Genomic DNA, 22914 nt, shown 5'->3' with positions numbered 1-22914 from the left:
ATCATAAAATGGTTTGGTTTGGAAGGAACCTTAAAGATCATCTTGTTTCAGCCCTCCTGCCATGGGCAGGGACACCTTCCATTATCCCAAGTTGCTCCAAGCCTTGTCCAAGCTGTCCTTGGACATTTCCAGGGATGGAGCAGCTTCTCTGGACAATCTGTGCCAGGGCCTTATGGGCTTTTAGGGCACTGCTGCACAAGGACCCATCTCAGACCAAAGGGAAGCTGTAACTGGACTTTGTCTTTTGCCAAAACAAAAGCAGTGACATTCAGCTACAAGTGTCAAAATCTTCCCTCCTTTCCCTGGAAGCTCTCCCAGCCATCCACAGCATGGATACTGAGGAGCCAGGAGCAGCCCAGTGAAGAACAAATCACAGGTAACAGATGCCAGATCAGCACCTTTGACCCTCTGAGCAGACCCCAGCATTTGTCAGGTTTTACCCAAGAGAAAGGTTAAGGGCTGTTACATCCTTGCTTATCCCTGCATTGCTGCTCACAGGCCAAACACCCTCCTGACCCTGTGCCACTGAGCTCATGCCCTAATTCAGGGAATTCTGCCATCTCACAGAGCCAGCCCTGACCCAGAGAGCATCCATCCCCTGCACACTTGCCAGGGGAGATGCCCAAAACTTGTTGGACTTGGCCCTTGGAGAGTCTTTAGAGATTTGCCACTTCACCTCACAGCCCCTGTCCTTCCCTGTGACAAGGTGTAGCAAAATGCAGATCCTTTGCCACAGCCCCTCCTTTCTTTTCTTCTGTCATGCCCAGATTTTTTTTCCTCCCAATTTTTCCTTTACAATTATTAAATTTCTGTGCCTTTTTTCATTCTCTGTTGGGTCCTTCAATGCAACATCTTCAGCAAATATATTCTGCTTTATTCTTTATTATTCTGCCAACATAAAAATTACTAAAAAAACACTTTATAAAATATGCCTTGAAAAATCTAGCATTACCCAGCCTCTAGAAGAAGGGCTGGAAAGAAGGATCCAAAGGAAGGGGTTTCCTATTGCAGAGCCTCCTGCATCAGATCCAAATAACCAAGGAGTGGGAAAAGGGAATCTTTGAAAAGAACCCATGCCTGGAAGTGGCTGTGACTCATCCTAGAGAAGACAACTGGTTTCTAGTCCAGTTGCTCTGGAGGTCGTTGTCTAGGTGGGCACAGATGGTTTGCAGAGGAACACGGAGGGATTCGTGTTCCCAGAACTGCGGAAGGAAGAGCCACACTCAGACAGCCCTGGCTGATGTCCAAGCTGCCAGATGCTAATGATGATTCCAGGCTACAGGGGACTCTAATAAGATCTTAATGAAGACTCTAATAACAGTCTGGGGACAAGAAAGTCTCCCTTCCATGACTGAGAGCCCTGGAAGGGAAATCCAGGCAGAACAAGCTTTTCAGGTTCAACAGAGGGGAGCCTCAGCCTGGAGAAACTCAAAAATCCCAGGACTGGTCTTTAGGGATCTGGAAAGGAAAACAGCAAGGAGTTGCCCCCCTGTGGCCTTTCCCAGCCGCTCCAGAGGGTCAGGCAGGAGTCCCAGAACACTCAGCTGTGCCCTCTGTTATTTGGGCACATGGTGCTTGTTGGCATCTGTGGCTTCACCCGAGTCCCGTGGCTCTCGGATCTGGGGAGCAGCATCTGGGTTGGGGTTCTGGACACTGCCAATGAAAAGTGGGATCCCTGTTTCATCCTCAAAGATGATGAAGACAAAGGGCCTGTCGAGGCTGAAGGCAGAGACTGAGCGTGACAGCACCACACTGGTGGCAGCAGAGGCTTCCACCCCATCTTCTTTGAGCTCCAGGGTGGCCTGGTGCTGGACACTGGACACAAAGAGAGGCTCCTCTGTGATCTTCTGGAGATTTGGGCTCGTGAACAGCTCCTGGAGGCCTGCAGAGAAATGAGACCGAGTCAGTGCTGTGAGTTCTGAGTTTTCTCAAAGCTGTTTGAAGAAAGCAATTCCCTGATCTGTTGCTCCATGTGCTGCCCACCATGGAGGACTGGAGAACTGACAGTCAAGAGAAACAAAAATTCCACCTGTTTAAGAATAATAGTGTAAGAACTTGAAGTCATCCTTAAAAAGCAGCAGCAAGTCTGAAGACTCTTTCTAGCTAGGCTGGAAACACTTCTATAGAGATAATTGTTTTAAGCAATTCTTTTCAAAACAGAGTGAACTCTTAAATTAGTCTCATCTGCAAAGGCAGCACCTGGTGTTTTATTTCAGCTCCAGGTTTTGTGATCTGCATTTTCTCTGTTGACAATTTCCATGTCCTGGACACTGAATGAAATGACAAAGTAAGAGACTGAGATTGATGCACGGGGGAAGTTGGTCTTGGCTACAATAGGAAGAATTCGTAAAGACTGTGAGAGGCTGTGAATTCTCTGTAGTATCATCTTGTTGGAGCAAAACATTTGGTGCCAGGCAAGCAAGGAGTAAGGAGGAGGAGAGGAAGAAGAGCTGGGAGAGTTTGGAGTTCTGGAGCAAGCTGTGAGGCACAGCTTTAGAAACAAGGGTGGCAGCTTTTGGTGTCAGCGAACAGATTGATCTTGCTCTGTGCAAACCCTGCCAGGGGCCTCACCCATTTGGCTGAGAACCTGGTTGAGTTCCAGCTGGTAGTCCAACTTTATTTTGGGGATCTTCACCGTGGTGGACACCTCTCTGGGGAAAAGCCTGCACAGTTGTTTGTAAGGGAAGTTCTCCAGCACGTGAGAGGTGTCCCGGGTGTCGTGGTTTGGTACGATGACCACAAAACTCACGTTGCTCTTGAAGGGAAACTTGGCCACCTGGAAATAAAACCAACCAGAGAAGGATTCAGGGAAAAGGAAGGAAAAATCCACAAAGTGATGCTTTTAATTTAGTCTTTTTCTAATTGGTCTACAGGGTCACTCTTGCTCTCAGATGAAAACAGCCTGGTGAGAAGGAAGGATCTGATTTCTCCAGAGGAGAATTTGTTGGGATAACAGCTTTAGGTTTTAGTATTAGCCACTGGCTGGTAAAGGTTGAGCACATGGCAGTGTGAAAGCCCACAAGCTTGCCCCACTCTCATTCTGAAAAACTCCAACAGCACATTGTCTGAGGGAATTCCTTTCCATATTTCCTCATTTATCTTTAACTCAGAGCTTTAAAATTCTATTAATTCCCGGTAAGTCTGAATATCTCTTTGTGGTTTTTCCTAGAGATTAAAAGTGAAGTTTCAACATTCTTGCTGGAAGCAAGGACAAAGAATGATTATTAAATTTTTGTGTGCTATGCCTGTTAAAAAAAAAAATTGGTTTTCTGGAGGGAATGCTTGCAGTTAGTAAAATACCACAGCAAGAGGAAATTCCAGTGAAAATTTGCTGTACTCCTGAGAGATCTCTACCTGAATATCCTGGGTCTCCAGAGTAAACCAGCTCAGGGGGTACTGGTGGGCTTTCATCATCTCAACTGGAACCACAAACTCATTGTCAAGGTGGAACACATCTGGCCCAGTGAAGCTTGCATTAAATTTATTCTTCCAAAACCCTGTAAAAATAAGAGTTTTGAAAGTGATGAAGTTATATTTGAGTAGAAAACCAGAAACTGCTGAGCTGACACTCCTCCTATCTTGAGCTCTCTAACAAGGCCAGTAGTGACCAGGGAAATGAAAATACAGCAAAGAGAAGTCAGTACCAAGGCTGGAAGAGCCCTAACAGCAGGAAACTCTTATCATCCAGAGAGAAACTACGGAATAACAAAAAGAACATGGATTAATCCTCATGCCTCGGCGTGGGAGACTACTGAAGGCTATGGAGATAAAAGAAGCTATGTTTGTGCTTTGAAAAATGGGGAGTATTGCTTCTGTGCTGCAGAGGGGGAAACACTGCTCCAAGACCAAGGTAAAACGTTTGTAGATTTACACTGGAAGTGTTTGGTCTGTGCACAGCCCTCAGGGAATTAAAAAAGGAAGATGTGGCCAACCACTGTGCTGTAGTCAGAGAGGAATCCACAGAAGCTGCCTCTGAGCTCTGTGGTGGGTGTGCAGAGCTGCAGACGACCTGGTTCATCATTTGGGTTAGAAAAGACCTTTAAGATCACTGAGTAGATGAGCAGGGATGTGCCACTGCCTGGGATCCTGAACCAGGAGGCAAAGATACTGCAGGTCCCACCTGCTGTGTCCTGGCTCTGCTGTCAAGTAACATTTTTAGCACATGTGAAGCAGTTGGGAATTATTACTGTAAAGAAATCTAAGCAAGAGGAACAGCAGATGCACAAGAACAAGCAGATTGCCTAGCAGGAAGCGAGGAGAGGAGAGGCTGTTTCAGCTACAGGGCTTGCAGAAAACTGGAGTTCTAACTATTTCCTCTTGAAAAAATGAGGAAGGCCTGTGGAGCTCACCATGGAAATAGATGGCATTGAGCAGGAGCATCACTGTGTTCTGAGGGAGCTGCTGGAGGAAGGAGGGAATTTTTCCATGAGTGACATCCTTTACCCAGTTGTTTATGGCCATGAGGTCGTCCTGACTGATCCCAGAAAGGGTCTTGGGCTTTGCTCCATAGAATTTCTCTGAATCCTCCAGGAACTTCTCTTTGACCTCAAACCCTGGCAAAGGGGAGGAATGATGGAAAAGGTTTGCTCAGTGTGATATGACACTCCCCAAGAAGAGGAAATAGGGGAAATTGATGTCTCCAGGGTGCTTCCATCACTCTCTGTGGCTGGGAGGTTTGTCCAGCCCCCACCTCTCACCTTTCTGCAGGTACAGACGTGACCCCAGGCTGAGGGTGGACTCTGTGAGCCTCCTGCGAAGGGTGCCCAGCATCTGATGGAGGCAGGGCACTGACTCCAGGTGCATCACCTCCAGCAAATGCTTCTCTGTCTGATTTGCTGCTCCTAAAAATCAAATTCCTGTTAGGTCTCATGCCCACGGAGTGGAAAACGGGGATGTTGCTCTGGCTGCCTCTTGTTAGAAACGTGCTGTGCCTCACAAAAGAGGCTGGAGAAATCTGAGAGCGGGAGCCTCAGAGGGCAGCTTCAATTGTAATCATGCCTAATTAAAGCTGCAGGAGCAAGGATAAGTGGAAGGGACTGTATTTCATTTGCATCTGGCTGGGAGAGGAGCTGGGGAGGGGCAGGGAATGGTGGCTTTGCCACCGAGAATTACCCAGCGCCAGGTGAGACAAGGCGAGGGCGATGCTCAGGGGGGACAGGATCACGTTGGTTCTGTTGGACTGCAGCTCCACCTCTCTCAGGAGATCAATGCTGAATCTCATCAAGCCATCTGCCAGCTTCTGGCTCTTCTTCCAAGTCATCTCACAGCTTATATCTCCAGCCTCTTCAGAAGAGGCATTTTCCCCAGGTGATTTCAGCCCACGACAGCCCCCAGCCCCAGCCACGGCTTCATCTTCTGAGTTCCAGTCATCCCTCGTGTCTGGCAGGGTGCTGGGGAATGCTGACATGGCTCCATCATTCTCCTGGAAGCTGTCATAACTAAATTCTACCATCTTTCCCTCTGGCAGGGCTGGGATGGCTCCCAGCAACTCCGACTGTGCGATTCCAGCACTTTTCACATCCTGGGGAGAAACAAGGAGAGCACTGGGAGAGCAAGAGCACAGTGACACCCTCATGGGCTGTCACTGCACACCTAAATGGGCTGAGAAAACTGGACTGCTCTGCCCTGGTGGTGGTTTTGCTTCAGTTTCCCTTTAACCCTGAGGATAATGATTTGGAAAAGAGGTCTTGGATCCTGTGAAAATGGACCCAGTGAGGGTCTGGCAGTGGTTCCTCCTCTGCTTGCTGTCAGGAAAGCTCAAGGGCAAGACCCACAACCAGCTCAGCACATGTCCTGTGCCTTCAGCATTTACAGATCCATCATCCTCAGCCTTGATTTCATCTCCTCCCCTCACACATTTTAGCAGTGCCCACCTGCCTCACTCTGGTCACCCCTTCTGCTGCTGTCACAGCCCTGATCCAGTTTGGCTCAATTCCTCCTCCAGGCATCTGTGTTTTCTTGACCTGTGTGTTCTATTCCATCCTTCTTCTCTCTAAATTCCCTCTTTTTCCACTCTTCTAAGCTTTAGCCTTTAGTACTGCCACTACTCTCCTCACATTTGCATGATCTGAAACATCCCAGGCTCAATGGGTTGGATCAGCTACAGGTCTTTCTCCCTGTCATCCTCACAGCTGGTGGTTTCCCTCACCTTTCCTTATCAATCAGAAATTAAATCATCCACCTGCCAGCCCCTGTGCACACCATACTGATGTTAACTCCATGCTCTGCTGTAATTTAGGGTGAGCTTCCAACAGAGCATTGGCATCAGCTGGGAGTAAAGCCTGCAGAAAGATGGACTTTCCCATGGCACTGGCACGGCCTGGGCTCATCCCTTCTCAGGAAAAAACTGCAAATCCCACAGCACAACTTCAGCCCCTTTGGGTGGAACCCATCAGTGCTTACCCTCAGCTTCCCATCCTTGTCCAGGAAGAGACGCTGCTGCTCAATGCCATGTGCCAGCTGTGGGGGGAAAAATCAGCAAAAAAACAAAATCAACAAAAAAACAAAATCAACAAAAAAACCAAAATCAGGTCCCTCTGAATTTCCAGAGTTTGTCCTCTGTGCTCCCACTGCAGTCCCCACATGAGCAGGATTTTGGGATGCAGACCCAGGGCTGGTGGGGTCTGACGTGGGGAGGTGGAAGTGAGGAGCAGCTGGGGACACTGCAAACACTGGATGTGTTTAGAAAGGGATCAGGCCAGTCTGGCACAAAATACTGGATCCTTTTGAGAGTGAGCAGTGGGGTTTTGCAATCTCAGTTCTGACAGGGATCCAGATTTAAAAGTGGGGGGAGGAGGAAACACCTGCTTTTCAAAAAGTTCCTGTTAACTCCTGAAGGTCACCATCACCAAATACAGTTTGAGGTCAAATTCCAAAAGAAAAATTTCTACAGAAATATGAATAATATTGAAAATATTATATATAATACTGAAAATATTATATAGAATATTGAAAATACTATATAGAATATTATAAATATTGAATATATATATTATTATAAATATTTAATGAAAATAAGAACATTCACGATTATTTTAGCTGGGTAAAAGATTAGAAACCTTGCTGGTGAACCCCCCAGCAGTATCCTCCACCACTCTACCTTCCAGGGCTTCTCTGGGTGGTATTTGCCCCATGGTCTGGCTCAGGGAGCCACCACAGTTCCCTTGCTCTTTGCTGGAGTAGGAACTTACCCTTGGGAGGCTGTGCAGAGCAGCCAGGCAGAGCAGCCCCCAGAGGAACCCCATTTTCCTGGAACACAAGGAGCAGCCGAGAGAGGAGTTCTTTATTTCCAGCTGCAGGCTCAGCCTATTCAGCTCTACAGGGAGAAAATTATCAACCTGGCCAAACAGGTTGGCACAGGAGCTCGTGGAAAGCAATAGGGAGATGAACAAAGCTGCAAAGAAACAACACAGGGCTCCTGGCTCTGGTGCCAAGGCAGGGAAATCAGAGAGGAGCAGGGGCCCACAGCGGAGCTGCAGCCACAGCCAGGCTGAGCTTGGATCCTGCCTGTCTGACCCCACTGCCCTGCTTTCTCTGGATTGCAAATGGTATTTCCCTAATCAGTGCTGCACACACTGTGCCTCTGAAAGGAGACAAGAGCCATTCTGCTCCTTTCCCATGGAAACCACGGGGATACAGGCACAGCATCCTCAGCTGTGCCCCAGGCTCTTGGGAGAAGGGCTACTGACCTGCAGGTGCTCAGCAAGTGCTGTCTGGGAGGGAGTTTGCAGGTATGAAGTGCAATACCAGAGCAGTTTCCCAGCATTATGTCCTGGAAGGGGGAGCCCTCCCCTTCCCAGCACTCATCTTCCCCCTTTGCTGGCAAACCCTGCCTCTCCCTTCTCCCTTCTCCATTTCCAGAGCAGGACAGGGCTTCCAGGGTCACAGCAAAACCCCACCCATTCCCTGGCCAACGCTTCACCCAGCCACTTTTCCCTTTCAGACAGAAATAAAATACCTTCTCCTTCTCATAAAACCCCCACGCCAAAGCCCTGCCCCCTGCATGGAGCCCACATTTAATTCCTGGGGCTGCTTCCCACTCTCCAAGCAGTCCTTACTTCACCCAGAACTGCTGGGCTGAGAGCCCACTGGCAGAAGATAACTTGAGGCCATCTCACTCTTCCCCTTCCTTCACCCCAAATCCTGCAGCCCCAAATTCCCCAAATAAAAACCCCAAATAAAAATACCCCAAATATCCCTTTTTCCTCCCTGGTGGTGCCCATCCTTTAACCCTCTGCCAAATTCACCCCTCTCTCCCAGAGGGCCATTGCAGGAGCCCTCATTTTTGTCAAATCCTTTGATTTGTCCCTTACCTGAGGTTGTTGATGTCCACGTTGGAGCTGGCAGCTGCTTTAGCCTGTCCAGCAGCTCTGCATGGGGCACACAGAGCTCTAGTCCAGCCCCCCCTCCCAGCAGTGACCTTCAGCACCACCCCCTGTTTGAGAATTTGGCAGGCAAATATTGACCCACAGCATCCGGGTAAACATTTCTCTGGGGGAGAAGAGTGAACCTCTGGTGCATTTGGAGATGGGGACACACTTTTGGGCTGCTGTACCTTCAAGACAACCTTAACACCGAGTTTACCAGATCCAAAACTCCCACCAGCAGAAATAATTTTCGAGTGGCTCCACTTTGCATTCACTCCCCATGCTAGGAATATTCTCTTTTATTCATAAACCACAGTGAAAATGCAGGGCTCGGTGTTTATTGCCACAGGGCTGCCTGGTTTGGGGATTTTCTTTGCTGAAACCCCCAGCTCTTCCCTTCTGGAGTCCCTGCTGCAGTGTGAGGCACTGGTTTAACAGAGGTGCCCAGGGTGCTGTGGCTGCACACAGCAGGCTCTGAGGGCCAGGCTGGGCTGAGCCAAGAGCAGCTGCTCCCTCCCCTGGGGCACAGCACGCTCCAGAGCTCTCCCAGGGCAGCTGGTCCCAGTGCCCAGGGCATGCACACACTGCTGGGGCACAGAGGAACAGCCCTGGGGATGGGCAGAACTCCAGCAGAGCTGCCCTGGGTGGATTTGTGCTGCATGCAGAAGGGGTGCTGATCCTTTCTGCCTCTGCCCGTGTCCTCAGGGGGAGAGGAGGCACTGAGGGCCAGCAGGGAGCACCAACAGCATCATCCACTCATCCATTCCTTGCAGGAATTCTTGGTTCCCAAGCTCACCCACAGATCTGAGCTCTCCCACCACATCTGGGAGCTCCTTCCCCTTGAAAAGCAAATCCTGTGCAGCAGAGTCCTGTCCTGCACCCAGGGCTCCCCCAGAGCACAAGAGGAGCCTGAAGGAGGAGGTGTCACTTGGGCTGAGCAGCAGGAGAGCTGCAGGCAGCACACCCAGCCCCTCCAGCACAGAGCTCACACACACACACACACACACACACAGAGCTCTGCAGTTCTTTCAAAGAGTATATTAGAAGTAAATATTTACATCTATTGCAAATGCTTGATAGGCAACACGGGACTGAGAGCTCCCCTTGGGTAGGGAAGGACAGCACTGGCCAACCACTCCAACCACACCTCCCCAGCTCCCTGCAGGTGGCTGCTGGATGGAAGCCCTTTCCTCTCCCAGGACAACCCACAGCAGGCTCCTCTGCCCAAGAGCTTCCCCCTCCCCTGATACTGGCTCTGGCTAGGCTGAAGGATGGATGGGGAAAGGGCTGACATAGGAGGGAGGAAACTGCTCCTGCTGGTGGGGCAAAGAGCACCCTCTGTGCCTCCGGGGTGGGAACAGACAGTGCTGTCCCAAAGGAAAGGTCAAAGAGAGACCAGGCTGCACTCTTGCCTCCTGCCTCTCACCCTACAAGGGCAGGAGGGCACAAAACTGAGCACCTTTTGCTGTCCTGTCTTCCCCAGGAGCCTGACCAGCACGGAGGAGAGGATTAGGATTTATTGGGGATCAATGCCAATGCACAGCACACATGGCATTCCTCACCCCTTACATCACCATGGGATGCTGGGGTAGGAACCAACAACAGCCCTACCCCACTGCTCCAGAAGCCAAAATCCCCATGGAAGCATCTAGTTATCTAGTCCTGGCCTCCTTAGAGAGTCACATTCCCACCCCAATGTGCCCCTCTGCAGCAGGCCAGGCTGACAGGAACTGGCAGGGCAGATGGGGTTTGTGCCTTGGCTGCCTTCCAGCCCAGCCCTTGCCCTGCAGCCAGCACAGCAGCAGAAGGGCCCTGCTGAGCCTCTCCTCCTCCTCCCATGCAGGCTCTAACTCAGCTGGCAGGACCTGGGGCTCACAGAGCACCTCCTCTGGGCTTTGAGCAGCAGCCACAGGAGGAGGAGATGCAGCTCCAAAGGCAGCAGTTCCCAAACCCAGCTTCTGCCACCCCAGTGGGGCTGTTCAGGGGTTCAGGAGAGGAAGGGGAGGGGAAGTGCAGGTGGCAGTAGCTAAACTGTTGTGTTTTGTCAAGGGGCACCTCCTACCCCTTAAACTGAAGGGGGGAGGGTACCTGTGGTCCCTATTACTGTGGAGGGCAGCTCACAGTCCCCTGGGGATCAGGCACACATGGTAAGGAAAGCTCCAGGCCTCTCTGCAGGGGTGACAGTGACCTACAACGCCCAACATCTCTCCCAGCAGCAGCGGAGGTTTCTCCGTTTCTCACGTATGGCTTTTTTTTTTTTTTTTTTTCAAGATAACAGAAAGAGCTTAGAGACGTAACAAGTACACCTCCCTCTGCATCCTCTGCTCAGAAACATCCGACTGTGCCTCCTCCCAAAGCCATGCTGCTGGCTTCCAGCTCCAGGGACAGCCACGGGGTCACTACGCCAGGAGCCGGATGACGCCGTTGTCCGAGCCCAGCAGGAGGTGGCACTTTGTGGGCAGCACTGCCAGGCTGGTCAGTGTACCCCGAAAGTTCTCTGAGCTCAGCTTGGTGGTGCTGCTGGGCAGGGCTGAGGACTCCAGCATGGAGTAGACCCCGATCTTGTTGGCCACAGTGCCAGTGACCACCTCGTTACCGTAGAGGTCGAAGGCGTGGATAGGCTCGGAGGCAGATTTGTAGTGGTGCAAAGGTTTCTGCTCCAGCTCCTTCCACACAGTCAGGGAGTGATCTGAGGAGGAGCTGATCAGCACGTTGCCCTCTGCAGCCTGCAGGAGAGGAAGGGTCAGTGAACAGACATTTCTGTAAAAACTCACAATCTGGTGCTGCACATGAGAGCGGCAGGTGGCTGCCACTGATCCAGTGGTCACAGTGCAATCCCTCAGGACAGTCTGAGCCATTTCCAAGCAGCTGATGGTACTGAGCAAGGCCTTGGATGGACACTGCAAGGTAAAGGATGCTCTGGTAGCTGGCAATTTCCTCCAAGAGATGAGCTGGGCCTCTTCTCAACAACACCCTGACACCCAACACAACTCATTAATCATTGTTACTACTGCAGTGGGTACAGGGATTACTATGCAGTCTCCCTCTCCACTAAATCACCTGCCAAACTATTTTCCTTCTCAGGAGAAGGAATTGGGAGGTTCTCTCACAATTAAAAATACTGCTGAGGGTAGGAGAAGCCTGGAGCTGCTTATTAGCAGAGCTAGTGAGAGGGTAAACAAGGCACACTGCTGAACTTTGTTTAACCCACCTTTGGGTCGAGGACACTGGAGAGCCAGCACTGCTCCCTGGGGTGGGTAAATATGGACAAGAGTTACTCATTAGAGCAACAGTCTCCCAGGGAAGCCCAGAGCCCCGTGGAGAAAGCAACACATTTGCTCCTTCACAGGAGCCATGGCTCCTCCCTGCCCCTGCTGCAGACCTGCCTGTTTGAAGTGTCTACACTGGGGAAAAACTTGGTTTGACATTGAATGTGTCACTTCATAGGACAGCTTCTCCCATACCCCATTTCTGATCAGACCTAACCAGGAAAAGACTTTGTAACCTGGTTTTGATACCCAGTCCCTTGCCTGTATGCTCTAACTTTTTTCCTCCTCTGACTTTTGTAAAGTACAGCTCACTTGTGTTCTCCTTTTTGAAGCGGGTGTGATTATTTCACCACTCTGTGTATATGGCAACTGAGAGATGCAATTATGATGTGACTTATTCAGGTTGTGAATATGGCATTGAAAGCCAGGAGGGCTGAACTCTGGCAGCTTGAGCTGGACCAAGAACAGCTGCCAGCAGCACTAACCATGGGGCAGGAGAGCTTGGGCAGCCCCTTAGGGATGCTGCAAGGGATGGAGCAAGGATGGAGCACACAACCCTGAAGGAAGGATGCTCTGCACAGCCTCAGAGCATCACTGAGGCCCCACCCTGACCCCAGCTGAGCCTCTCACCTTGATCTGCAGGATGTCTCCCTCGTGGGCAGGCCAGCCCCGCATGATGAGCCCCGTCCTGGTGTCCAGCAGCACGATGAAGCCCGAGGAGAAGCCGGCCATGACGCTGCGGCCGCCGGGGCTCACGGCCAGGCAGCGGATGAGCCCCGCGCTCACACCACTGGCCAGGCGGAACTCGTGCTGCAACACACACAGCCCAGCAAGCTCAGGGGAGCTGGCATTCAAGGGACAAGCTGGTTTCCATAGGGCCATCACAGCTGGCTTTGGGATCTGGGCTTTGGGCCAGCTGTGATCCCATCATGAAGCACAGGGATGGAGGAAGGTGACTCACGGCGCCACGTCCCTACCTGTAGTCCTGGCTTCCTGTGGTCGATAAACCTCAGCACAGAGTCTGCACTGGCCACAGAGATGCTGTGATAGGGAGGTGGCATGGTGGTCACAGCTGTGATGGGGACTTTGCTGTCTAACTCATCAAAAGTCCGCAGAAGCTTGCCTGTGAAAAGATGACAGATATTACAGCAGGACAAGAAAATCTCTGCTTCTGTGCTAATTTTTAACAGGAGCCACCCAAACTCAGCACAGCCCCTGCCTGTAAGGGCTGGACCAGTTCACTCCAGCTCCTCAGCCTTTCCCTCCTTACCCGTGAACTGGTCCCAGATGTGCACGGTGCCATCACAGCTCACCACGTGCTGCGGTGCCTCCAGCTGGCTCACATAGAACACTGACTTCTTGTGCTCGGCGTAGGTGAAGCGTGGGGGCACCTCGCTGGTGCCATCCCCGTAGTTGTACAGCGGCCAAAGCCTCACTGTCTTGTCCTTGCTGCCACTCAGGAAGAAATCCTCACTGCCCAGCGGTGCCACACACTTGATGGCCCCGGAGTGCCCTGAGAAACTCTGCAGTTTGATCTGGTGGAAGTGGAAGCGGGGGTCGTGCTGGCTCACCCCGATCTCGTACTGCCAGTAGGCCAGCCAGTTCCCACAGAGCATGTGGGTGCTGCGGGGCAGGTCCTGCTTCAGGGCACTCTCCTCGCTGGATGAGCTGGGAGTGAATCCATCAGTGCCAGCACTGAGGTGCAGCAAGCCAAGACCCTCCCGCTGCGTGTCCACAGGCACCTGGATGCGGTTCCCCACCAGGACACTGCCAAAAGTGCCAGAGTGAGTGTCCTCCTGGGGGCTGGAGAAGGGCTCAGCCCCTCGAGGGTCTTGGTCTGAGCCCACCACACTTGGTGTTTGCTCCAGGCCAACAGCCTGCAGGTTCTGGGGGTTCACGTTCTCCAGGTGGAGGCTGGCCAGCTTCTCAACCAGAGAGTGGTTGGGCACAACCGTGCGGATAACGTCACCTGAGGAGACAAGGACAATGTGGCTGCAAGGCAAGCAACGTCCCCATCACCATCATCATCATCATCCCCTCCAAACACTGGGATGTGGACACAGCATCCCCCAAGTCAGCTACATCTGCCCCCAGCCAAGGCAGCCTGAAGTCCAGAGGGTTCCCAACCCAAGAATCAGCCCAAGCCATGCTGCAGAAGCTGTGGGTTTCCCCCAGCAGCCCTGGGAGCTGTGACTGCCCTGGAGTTCAGACCCAGCACGCATGCCCAGAGCACAGAGCTCCCTCACAGATCCCTGGAGCTGGTGGCCAAGGCATACCCAGCAAGCAGGAGAAGGGGATGTAGGTGATGTAGGCCATTTCAGGGTTGAACACCTTCTGTAACTCCACCAGCACCGATGGATCCAGGGCCAGCAGCTTTCCATCTGAAAGGGGCTACCTCCATCACTGGCACCTCACAGCTGCTCAGTGACTCTGCTGTCAACCCCTGGACAAGAAAAACAAGGTCAGATAAACCCCAAGATGAGATGCTCTTACCACACAAACACAGCCAGGTATGCCCATCACATTCCCACACCTGGGGAAGTGCAGGAGGACTTCTCCCACACCACTGACCTGGTCCTGCAGCTCCTGCAGCAGCGAGAATGCCCCAAAGAAGTTCCTCACTGTGTCACTCAGGTGCTGCTGCACCATCTCCTGCCCAATCCTTAGGCAGATCAAGGCAATGAGGCTGATTGTCTTCACACACAGGACAACGCGGGCCTGGGCTCCACTGGGGAAACTGCAGAGGACATCCATGACCAGCCTGCCCTCCACATACCCTTTTTGTCCATCCTCTGCCTCATGGCTCCTGCCTTTTTGTGTGTTACCAGAATGCTTCCAGCAGTGTAGCAGTGCAAGGAGATGCACACCAGAGCAGAAACACCCTCCAGCCCTGGCAGCATTGATGCCCCCACAGAACCATTCCCAAATCCCTGATTTTGTGCCAATCCTGCAGTACCTACCCGACAGCTGGCGAAGTGAGGAAGCCCAGCACTGGGAGCAGCACCTCCTGACTGATCTTGGGCAGGATGTCCATCAGTGTGGTGTCAGAGAGACACACCACAATCTTCTGTGTCAGTGTCACAGCAGCCAGGAGCCCGGCCTCCTTCCGACTGTTCAGCCGCACGCCGCCGGAGCCACCGCCGGGTGCAACCTGTGACAGGGACTCCCTCAGTGCCAGGGCCACCACCTCCCCAGCAGGACACAGCAAAGGTGACCCCAGGGCCACCTGAGCTCAGCCTCGAACCCAGCACAGCACTCCTGGAACAGGAACCTGAGCACCGAATCTCAACAGCAAAATGTGTCCAAAGGGATGAGTCCAAAAACTGACAGGCACCCATCAGCACAAGAGATGAGCCTGCAGAAAACGGGGAATGACACCCCTAAGCTCACAGATTTCCTCTGCAGAGTACAACATCCCCACAAACAGGAAGCTCAGTAGCAAGACCAGCAACCCCACACAGGCCCAAACCACCCTGGACACCCCAGAACATCATTTACCAGCACAGAGAGAGGGGAAACCCTTACATTTTAAAAGCAAAAATCAGTGTCTTCATCCCACAGTCTGCAGAGGAACAGTCCTTGCATGAAATATCCAAACACAAATGATGGGCAAACCCGCTGCTGACTTCTAGAAATCCAGCTGCTAATAATTTCATGAGGCAGAACTGCACATCCTTTTTCTGCTGACAATGTACTGCTGCTGTTATGGCAGTGCCAAAGAGTTAATAACATCAGCAGCAACACAAAAATATTTCTTTCTAGATTGTCCTATTTCCTAACTCCTAGACAAATCAAACACCCAAGAAAAGAGAGCCAGTAACAAAACCCACAGACAATTCCCAGTTCCTGCTATATTTCTTGTACACCTGCCATCTTCCAGCTCATCACAGAGGCTCTTCCTCTCACAAAATAGCCACCCTGCCAAATCCTGCAAGAAGGATTGACTTTATCCTATTTGTGACCTGTCAGTTCCATGGCTCCAGTATCAAGTTGCCAAATGCTGTTTCACAGGGGTATTTAATCCCCTCTGTGCCCCCAAGGCAATGAGCTTAGGAAAGCAAAGCAGAACAGCTGGAGCTATGATTGCAACTGGGTGGAGAATGATTTTTGCTGAAAAATGGGATTTTTTCCCCTGAAAAATCTCCCCTTCAACACTGGAAAAACTGACAATGCCTTTTTGTTTTCTTTAAATGAACAGCTGTGGCCTCTTTTCCTCTACGTTTAAATTATCAGAAAGCTACTGAAGTTTTCCATTTAAACGAGAATCCATAACCAAAGTGTTTACAACCACTAAAGAGGGAACAATATGAAAAATAAGCCTGTTTAAAACATTCAAACCCTTTTTTCTTTTTAATGAAAAATTAAGTTTTTCAACCAGTTGCATTATACATTTCCTTCTTGCTATGAACTTCAAGCTGAAAAGTTGGTGAGCCTTGCCAGTGCTTTTTATTCAGTTGAAAACCCGTTGGTCTCCCCCCAGTTCAGCCCTATCTACCCACACAGACCTCTGTGAACACTCACTCCAGCAATCTCACAGCAGCACAAGCTGCTCCTCCCGCCTGTTATCACAATCCCACCCTTGTGCCAGCTCTGTTTGGGCACAGAAAAGCAGAATAAATGCTTTTTCTCTGCTTTTACAAGGTCTGACAGTGAAAGAAGGGTATGAACACAGCTGTATGCTTTGCTGGGAGCAGTCTGGAGCTTGTGGCAGGAGGTGAAAGTGCCTCTCCTGCCCTTCTCAGCCAGAGCTGCTCAGCCCACACTGGCCCAGCGAAGCTCAGTTTATACACAAGAAGCTCCTGGTGAGGCTGGACTATTTCTTTTGACATCTTCCCTTTGTGCCTGGACACAGCTCTTGCCCCAACAGAGAGGAGAAAAAGGCAATACTGACCAGGTAGCTGATGTAGGGCAGGTACTGGTAGGTGAGGACAGGCTCTCCATACAAATATGCCACGTGCACGAGGCAGGCCAGCACTGGCTTGGACACCTGATCTCCCAGCACAGGCCGCTTCTGGTAGATATTTCCTGTGCTCAGGGGACTGTTCTCATCGCTGCTCGGTACAAACTGCTGCCTGGTGGGGCCTGCCCAGAGAAAAAACACATCATCAGCTGAAGCAGCAGCCACACCCAAGCAGAGAGACTGGGGAGCACAGCCCACCCTGTGTCACCATCATATCTTCTGAAAAATCCCTTCGCCAGGATTTCTTCTCCTGGGAAGTCGAGAAGCCTCAGGGAAAAATGTAAATCATAATTATCTGATTCGCTTCTCCTGTGTTTGCTGCTTTGGAATGTGGTTTGGACATTGTTTACCAACAGGTGAATGTTTGATTGGTTCCATGTCAATTGTGTTGACTTAATGACCAATCACCATCCAGCTGTGTCAAGGCTCTGAGGAGCCACAGATTTTTATTATTCATTCTTGTTAAGCCTGCTGATGTATCCTTTCTCTATTTCATTAGTATAGTTTCCTTCTGATGTATCCTTCCTCTATTTCTTTAGTATACTTTCTTTCTGATGTATCCTTCCTCTACTTCTTTAGAATAGTTTCCTTCTGATGTATCCTTTCTCTATTTCTTTAGTATCGTTTTCTTCTGAAGCATCCTTCCTCTATTTCTTTAGTATAGTTTTAGTATAGCATTCTTTAATATAATATAATATCGTAAAATAATAAATCAGCCTTCTGAGAACATGGAGTCAGATTCTCATCTCTTCCCTCGTCCTGAGGACCCTCACAAAGAGCACAGCCCTGGGCCCTGGGGAGGCATTACCGACGTAGCAGGAGGTGAGCAGGCGCAGCAGGTTCCTGGCGATGAAGCGGGACGTGACGGTCGGGCCCAGCTTGGCCGAGAGCCACCTCACCATCTTACAGGCTGTGTCTGCAAAACAACAGCAGCCCCAAGGACACAGCACGGCACAGATTAGCTATCTAACACTCTAGCAGTCCCTGCTGCCCCAACCCTGACTCCCAGAGCCACATGCAGTCCTGGCCTCTCACCCTGGTTTCATCACTGTCACCAAGCTGGGACCACAAACACCCCCAAATCTGGATCTGCTTCTCCCCAGGCTCTGCCCAACAGCCAGGACGCAGGCAGGGTCTTACCCAGCAGTATGGTCTGCTCTTTGTCATCAGAGTGATCTGGCAGCTCCTCTCCTTCCCCATCCTCTGGCTCGCTGCTGTCATCAGCCAGGGTGACATCCACAGAGGCCCCAGCAGCATCCACGACCACCGTCAGCTCCGCATCGACCACCGCGTCCTCCTGCTCCTCTTCTTCGTGCTCCTCTTCCTCCTCCTCTGACTCCTCGCTCTGCTTCAGGTCCTGGCTGCTGTCCATGGACTTCAAGCTGCTCTTGTCCTTCTGAGAGTCCCCATCTGCAGGTCTGTCCTCGCCCAGGGACACCTCGCTGGCGCTGCTCTTGTCACTCATCCGGCCGAGGCTGAGCGATTCCTGCTCCTGGGGCTGCAGGGATTCCCCGACATAGAGGCCACTCTGGAAGTCCTCACCCTCAGGCAGGTAGGCCTGGTCATGGAAGCTGACCCCAGAGGTGTAGTCCAGGAGATCAAGTGCAGCAGAGCTGTGCTCCACATCCATTTTAATCTCCTCCCCAAACACACATGACACCGGGCTCTCCCCTCCGCTCTCATCGTCCTCGGCGGTGCCCAGGAAGGATTTGCTCTCCTCCCGCGAGCTCTCGATGCCCACGAGGATCTGCAGGATGTGGGGCAGCAGGTTCAGGAGGAAGGGCTGCAGCCCCAGGCGCACAATCAGCTGGGCCACAAAGCAGTCTGTGTACAGGTAGAACCTGCCGTGGCGGGAGCAGGGCGTCTCGTAGGCTCCGATCAGGGGTTTCAGCAGGTATTTGTTGGCATTCTTGGGCCCCAGGGATTTAGCTATGGGTTCAAAGAGGTACCACGCTGCATAGACAGCAGTGTTTTCCTCAGACATCAGAGATAATATGAAAGGCAGAAGAATCTCCAGGCCCTCGGGAGTGATTTCAGCAAGGATCCCCTCCAGCTGCTGCCACAGCTGGAAAACAAGCTCCCGTCCTTGCCCTTCATCCTCGATCTTCTTTGCCTGATAAGTGAAAATGAACTTGTGCAGAGCTGGGAAGTACGTGGGGAAGGGGACAATGGAGCTGAAGGGGCTGAGGAGCTGCGTGGGACAGGGTGGGGGGAGGCCCTGGGAGATGGGTTTGTACTCAAACAGCTGCACTGTGCCCTTGCCCAGCCTGTTCTTCAGCAGCTTCTCCACGGGCACGCTCAGCTGCAGCAGGACGTGCAGCACGTGCTGCAGTGGGGCTGGGATCTCCTTGGGATGGTATCGGCAGAGGTTCCTCACCATCAGGAACCGCTCCAACAGCGACGCGTCGGGCTTGGAAGGACGAAGCCTCGGTGCAAATATAATCTCAGCTACCAGGATGCCCAGAGCTTGCATGTCCCTCTGGAAGAGGTCTGAGAGACCCAAGGGTGGCTCTTCCCACGGCTGCTCCATCGGCTGCATCTCGCTGCTTAAGCCTTTAACCAAGAAATTGTCCAGTTTCTCCAGTTCCTCCAGGGCCTGGAGTGGGTTGAAGCCTTCAGGAAGAGTGATCTTCATGTCCAGCTGATCCACAGCCCCTGCCTTGCTCCAACGGAGCGGTCGGACCCCTGAGGATTTGCCCTCGGTGACGTAAGCAGGGAGGGTGGAGGGCTGTGCTGGAGGCACAGTGGCACAGGGCTGGTCAGGGGCTCTCCCAGGAGCAGAAATGGAATCCAGGGCTTCCGTGCCTTGCTCCAAATCATCCTCACCAGCCATGGGTTTCTCCCCAGACCAGGTGGTTTCACTGGGAGTAGCCTCCAGGACCAGCCCGTTGACTGCATCTGTCACCTGGCCTTGGATGTCCTCCAAAACCACGGTCTCACGGATGTTCTGCAGCAGAGGCCTGGCAATGGCTGGAGCTTCAGCAGGAGTGTAGGCAGGTCCCACCATGCGCCTGGGATGGGGCTGGTCAAAGAGCTGCACCACCCCATAGGTCGTCAGGTGCGTGTGGTTGTCGACCAAGTGGAGGCAGACGTTCTTCTCCTTGACTGCATCCTTCCCCAGCAGCTTGTAGCCAAAGGTGAGGTCAATCCAGTGGTGCAGGTCCTGGGAGACCTCCCGGCTCTCCAGCAGCATGCGGTGAACTTGGATGAACTCCTCGTAGGAGCTGCACCACGAGGGCACATCCAGGTCGGGCATGTCGGGGTGGATGGAGCGGAAGATGGAGGGGTCTGTGTAAAACTCTGGGATGCACTCGTCAGGCGTCCAGCTCTGCATGCGCTCCATGCTGGCTGGGTACTCGTTGGGCTCCCACTGGGACCTGACGTGGCAGCACAGCACTGCCTTGGGTGTCCTGCGGGCCGTGTACACGTAGTAGGTGATATCTGAGAGGACATCTGAGATGTGGTGGGGGACGTGGAGCTGCTCCCCACTCGAGCCCCCCGCAACAAATGCCTGCTTGGTCATCTCGTAAGTGAAGTCCAGCTGCTTGTCCCCCTTGTTTAGGCGGAACTTGGATTTCCTTAGGTCCCTAAACTTGCCATTTTTGGTAGTGAAGTCCACCACCCACGGGAGAACCGGGTGGTAATTGGGGTCTCCCATTCTCCTCCCAGCCAGGCTGTTCAGGCGCATTAGGTAGTCGAAGTTGCTGACCCGCCCATGCACCCACTGCAACACCAGGTCTCGGAGGTCCTTCTGGCAGGCACTGCATGTCACCTCCTGCCTCTGCACACAGCTTTGCTTGCTCTGTCGTTCCAGACCATCCTCCAGATTCTCCTCCTCCTCCTCCCCTGGTCCCTCATACCCTCTGAAGTTCACACGCAGCCGGCTGCACAGCTTCTCATCCACAGCAACATCCCGAAGGGAGAAATCTCCACAAGCCAGACCCGCCTGGTGACAAGCCTTCATGGCCTGCAGCACGTGGAAGAGGAGGAAGAGGATCTTGGCATGGCTGTTGGTGAGCTTGGCCGGGCTGAAGGTCACGATGTCATGCAGGCAGTACTGCACATAGGGGTAGATGACATACAACATGTCAGCCGACTCCAGCAGCGCCTCAGCCTGCAGCACGTTGGGACACAAGGACGCCCCTTTGGCCACGCTCTCCTTGGCAGGGGACGTGCCAGGCACGTTCCTACCCAGCTGGAGGACGGGGCATCCATAGGCTCTGTGCAGGGCGGCCCTGAGCGCATCCAGCGCCGGCACCGTGGGCGGCGCATCGGGACGCCGGTAGGGCCGCGCGTACAGCCCGTGAGCCCGGCCCCACAGGTTGTGGTAATTCTGGGTGGCCACGCTCTGCATGAAGCCATGCAGGGTGTCCACGTTGCCGCCACGCTGCTCAGGGGGCTGTGCCACCCGCAGAGGGTACCCCAGGCGGGCCTTGCGCAGCCCGTGGATCTCCACCCGTGTCCAGCCCGCCGGGAGTTTCTGCACCGAGGGCTGCAGGAACGTCCTGAGCTCCACCTCGCTCAGCCCCTCGGGCCGCGGGCAGGCGGGAGGCAGCACCCGGCGCTCCTTGAGGCTCTGCAGCCATTTGGCCGGCACCAAGGCGGTGACGTGGGTCCTCTCGGGGGCCAGCTGCCGGCGGTCGATGTTCAGGTCCTTCTCCACGCTCTGCAGGAAGCTTTCCATGCTGGATTCTGCTGGGAGAAAGGTGGCCCAGGCAGGCTGTGAGGGAGCAGAGCACTGAACCGCCCTGCCCGCCCCAGTGAGCAGCAAGTATCACTTCCCCATCGGCACTCGGGTGAAAAAAAAAAGGGCTTGAGGAGCTTGGTGGCTGTGCTTGTGTGTGGGGGTGGAGATGGGATGAGCCCTGGCTGTGAGGGACAAGGTGGGACCTCAGCAGGGTGACATGGTGGGGCTCCCACAGCCCCTGACAGGGGACATGACGGGGACACGATGAGGACTGGCACATTCAGGTGCTGGGGAAGGGACATAACAGGACCTCTGCAGGCTGGGGGGACACACAATGGAACATCCACAGCCAGGGAGTGGGACGGGATGGCACCTGTTCAGCTTGAGGGACACAATGGGACATTCACAGCCGCAGGAAGTGAAAAGGACCATGATGGGACATGGAGGGGGACATCTGCAGCCCCAGGGCTGGCAGTGGGGACACAGCGGCACCTCCGCAGCTGGAGGGGGGACACGAGGGCATCTGCGGCATAAACTCCGAACTGGGGACAAAACGGGAGCTCTGCAGGGTTCCGTGAGGGGCCACGGGGGTCACCCAGACGATGCTCCCAGCACCGAGCACGGCCACGGCCGGTCCGGCGGCCCCGGCCCCTCGGGGCCCTCGCTAGCGGCGGGGGAACAGCAGAGCCGGGCTGAGCCCCGCGGGCCGCTTTGGGAAGCCCTCATCCCCCCGCCGTGGGGTCCCTCACCGCCCCGGCGGCCCCGCGTTACCTGGCGGCGGCAGCGGCGGCGGCTCAGCCGCGGCGGGCGGCGGGGGCGGCCCCGGCCATGTTGGTCAGGTGACGGCGGTCACATGCGGCCGCCGCGCCGCCATGTGCGCGGGGGGGGCCGGGCCCGGGCTCCCTCACGCGGCCCCGGGCGGGGGGGCCGGGGCGGGCATGGGCGGCAGCGGTGTGCCGTGACGTCACCGTGACGTCAGAGGCGCCCCGGGCAGTCAGCTGGAGCCTGGCGAGCCGCGCTGACGAGGCAGCCGGTCTTAAAGGGGTCCTCACCCGTCGCGGGCGGACCCCACCGGCGGCAGGTGAGTGCCCGGGGCAGCCGGTGTGGGGCAGCGGGGCCGGTCCAGCCTCGCCGCCGGCCCGGGACCTTGCTGCTCTCTGCCCCGCGAGGCACAGCACGCTAGGGGAGCTGCCCGGCCCCGGTGCCCGTGAGCCGTGCCGGGCTCTCCCGCCGCCGCCCGGGCGCTGCTGGGCCTCCGGTAGCGGCAGGTGCGGCGGTACCCACGGGGCACACTGTCACGACAGCCTCGGGCGGCCGGACCGCGCGCGGCCCCTTTAAGGGCGCCGGGGGCTCCCGCTGGGCAGCGCCGCATGGCGCGGCGGCGCGTGGGAGTCACGTGGGTGGGACGTGGCGGCCGCCGATTGGCCGCCCGGCCCTGGCCCGCTTCAATCAGCTGTTACTGGGACGAAGGGCAGGAAACAGCCTTAAAGGGGCACCGCAGCTCTGAGCCTCGCCCTGCGGGGCGGCAGCGGCAGCGCCGGGAGTGCCAGCGGGGCAGCGGGTGAGCGCTTCGGGCCGGGCCGAGCCGCCGCTGCCCTGAGCTGCGCTGTCCCCCGCCAGCACCCGCTGCGG

The 22914-nt window shown here is 54.0% G+C and overlaps 2 protein-coding genes across 2 annotated transcripts; both read right to left on the bottom strand.

Annotated features, from left to right (window-relative positions):
- Window positions 1–1529: 1529 nt before the first annotated feature.
- SERPINF2 (serpin family F member 2) lies at window positions 1530–7248 on the bottom strand. Its single transcript, XM_030962657.1, has 8 exons — window positions 7191–7248; window positions 6403–6459; window positions 5113–5521; window positions 4698–4841; window positions 4350–4553; window positions 3355–3497; window positions 2572–2776; window positions 1530–1882 (listed from the first exon to the last, which is right to left on the bottom strand). The coding sequence occupies exons 1-8, from the start codon at window positions 7242–7244 to the stop codon at window positions 1557–1559; spliced, it is 1542 nt and encodes a 513-aa protein (XP_030818517.1). The 5' UTR covers window positions 7245–7248; the 3' UTR covers window positions 1530–1556.
- A 3380-nt stretch (window positions 7249–10628) lies between these two features.
- WDR81 (WD repeat domain 81) lies at window positions 10629–22604 on the bottom strand. Its single transcript, XM_030962656.1, is given in 12 exon segments — window positions 10629–11092; window positions 12266–12445; window positions 12613–12758; window positions 12906–13604; window positions 13912–14026; window positions 14028–14078; window positions 14207–14372; window positions 14596–14786; window positions 16527–16717; window positions 17404–17511; window positions 17736–21290; window positions 22054–22604. Coding segments are annotated over 11 exon segments (5718 nt in total). The 5' UTR covers window positions 21280–21290; window positions 22054–22604; the 3' UTR covers window positions 10629–10765.
- Window positions 22605–22914: the final 310 nt, after the last annotated feature.

Source organism: Camarhynchus parvulus, chromosome 19 (assembly GCF_901933205.1).
Source record: "Camarhynchus parvulus chromosome 19, STF_HiC, whole genome shotgun sequence".
Lineage (NCBI taxonomy): Eukaryota > Metazoa > Chordata > Aves > Passeriformes > Thraupidae > Camarhynchus > Camarhynchus parvulus.
This window is presented reverse-complemented; position numbering and strand designations above follow the sequence as displayed.

Bases quoted from the DNA above. Each gene is read 5' to 3' on its own strand.
- SERPINF2 (XM_030962657.1), bottom strand. From the start codon at position 7,244: ATGGGGTTCCTCTGGGGGCTGCTCTGCCTGGCTGCTCTGCACAGCCTC. The intron at 3,498-4,349 runs GTGAGCTCCACA...TTATTTTTACAG, and splicing joins CAATGCCATCTATTTCCATG to GGTTTTGGAAGAATAAATTT. The intron at 1,883-2,571 runs GTGAGGCCCCTG...ATTTCTCTGCAG, and splicing joins CCAGGTTCTCAGCCAAATGG to GCCTCCAGGAGCTGTTCACG.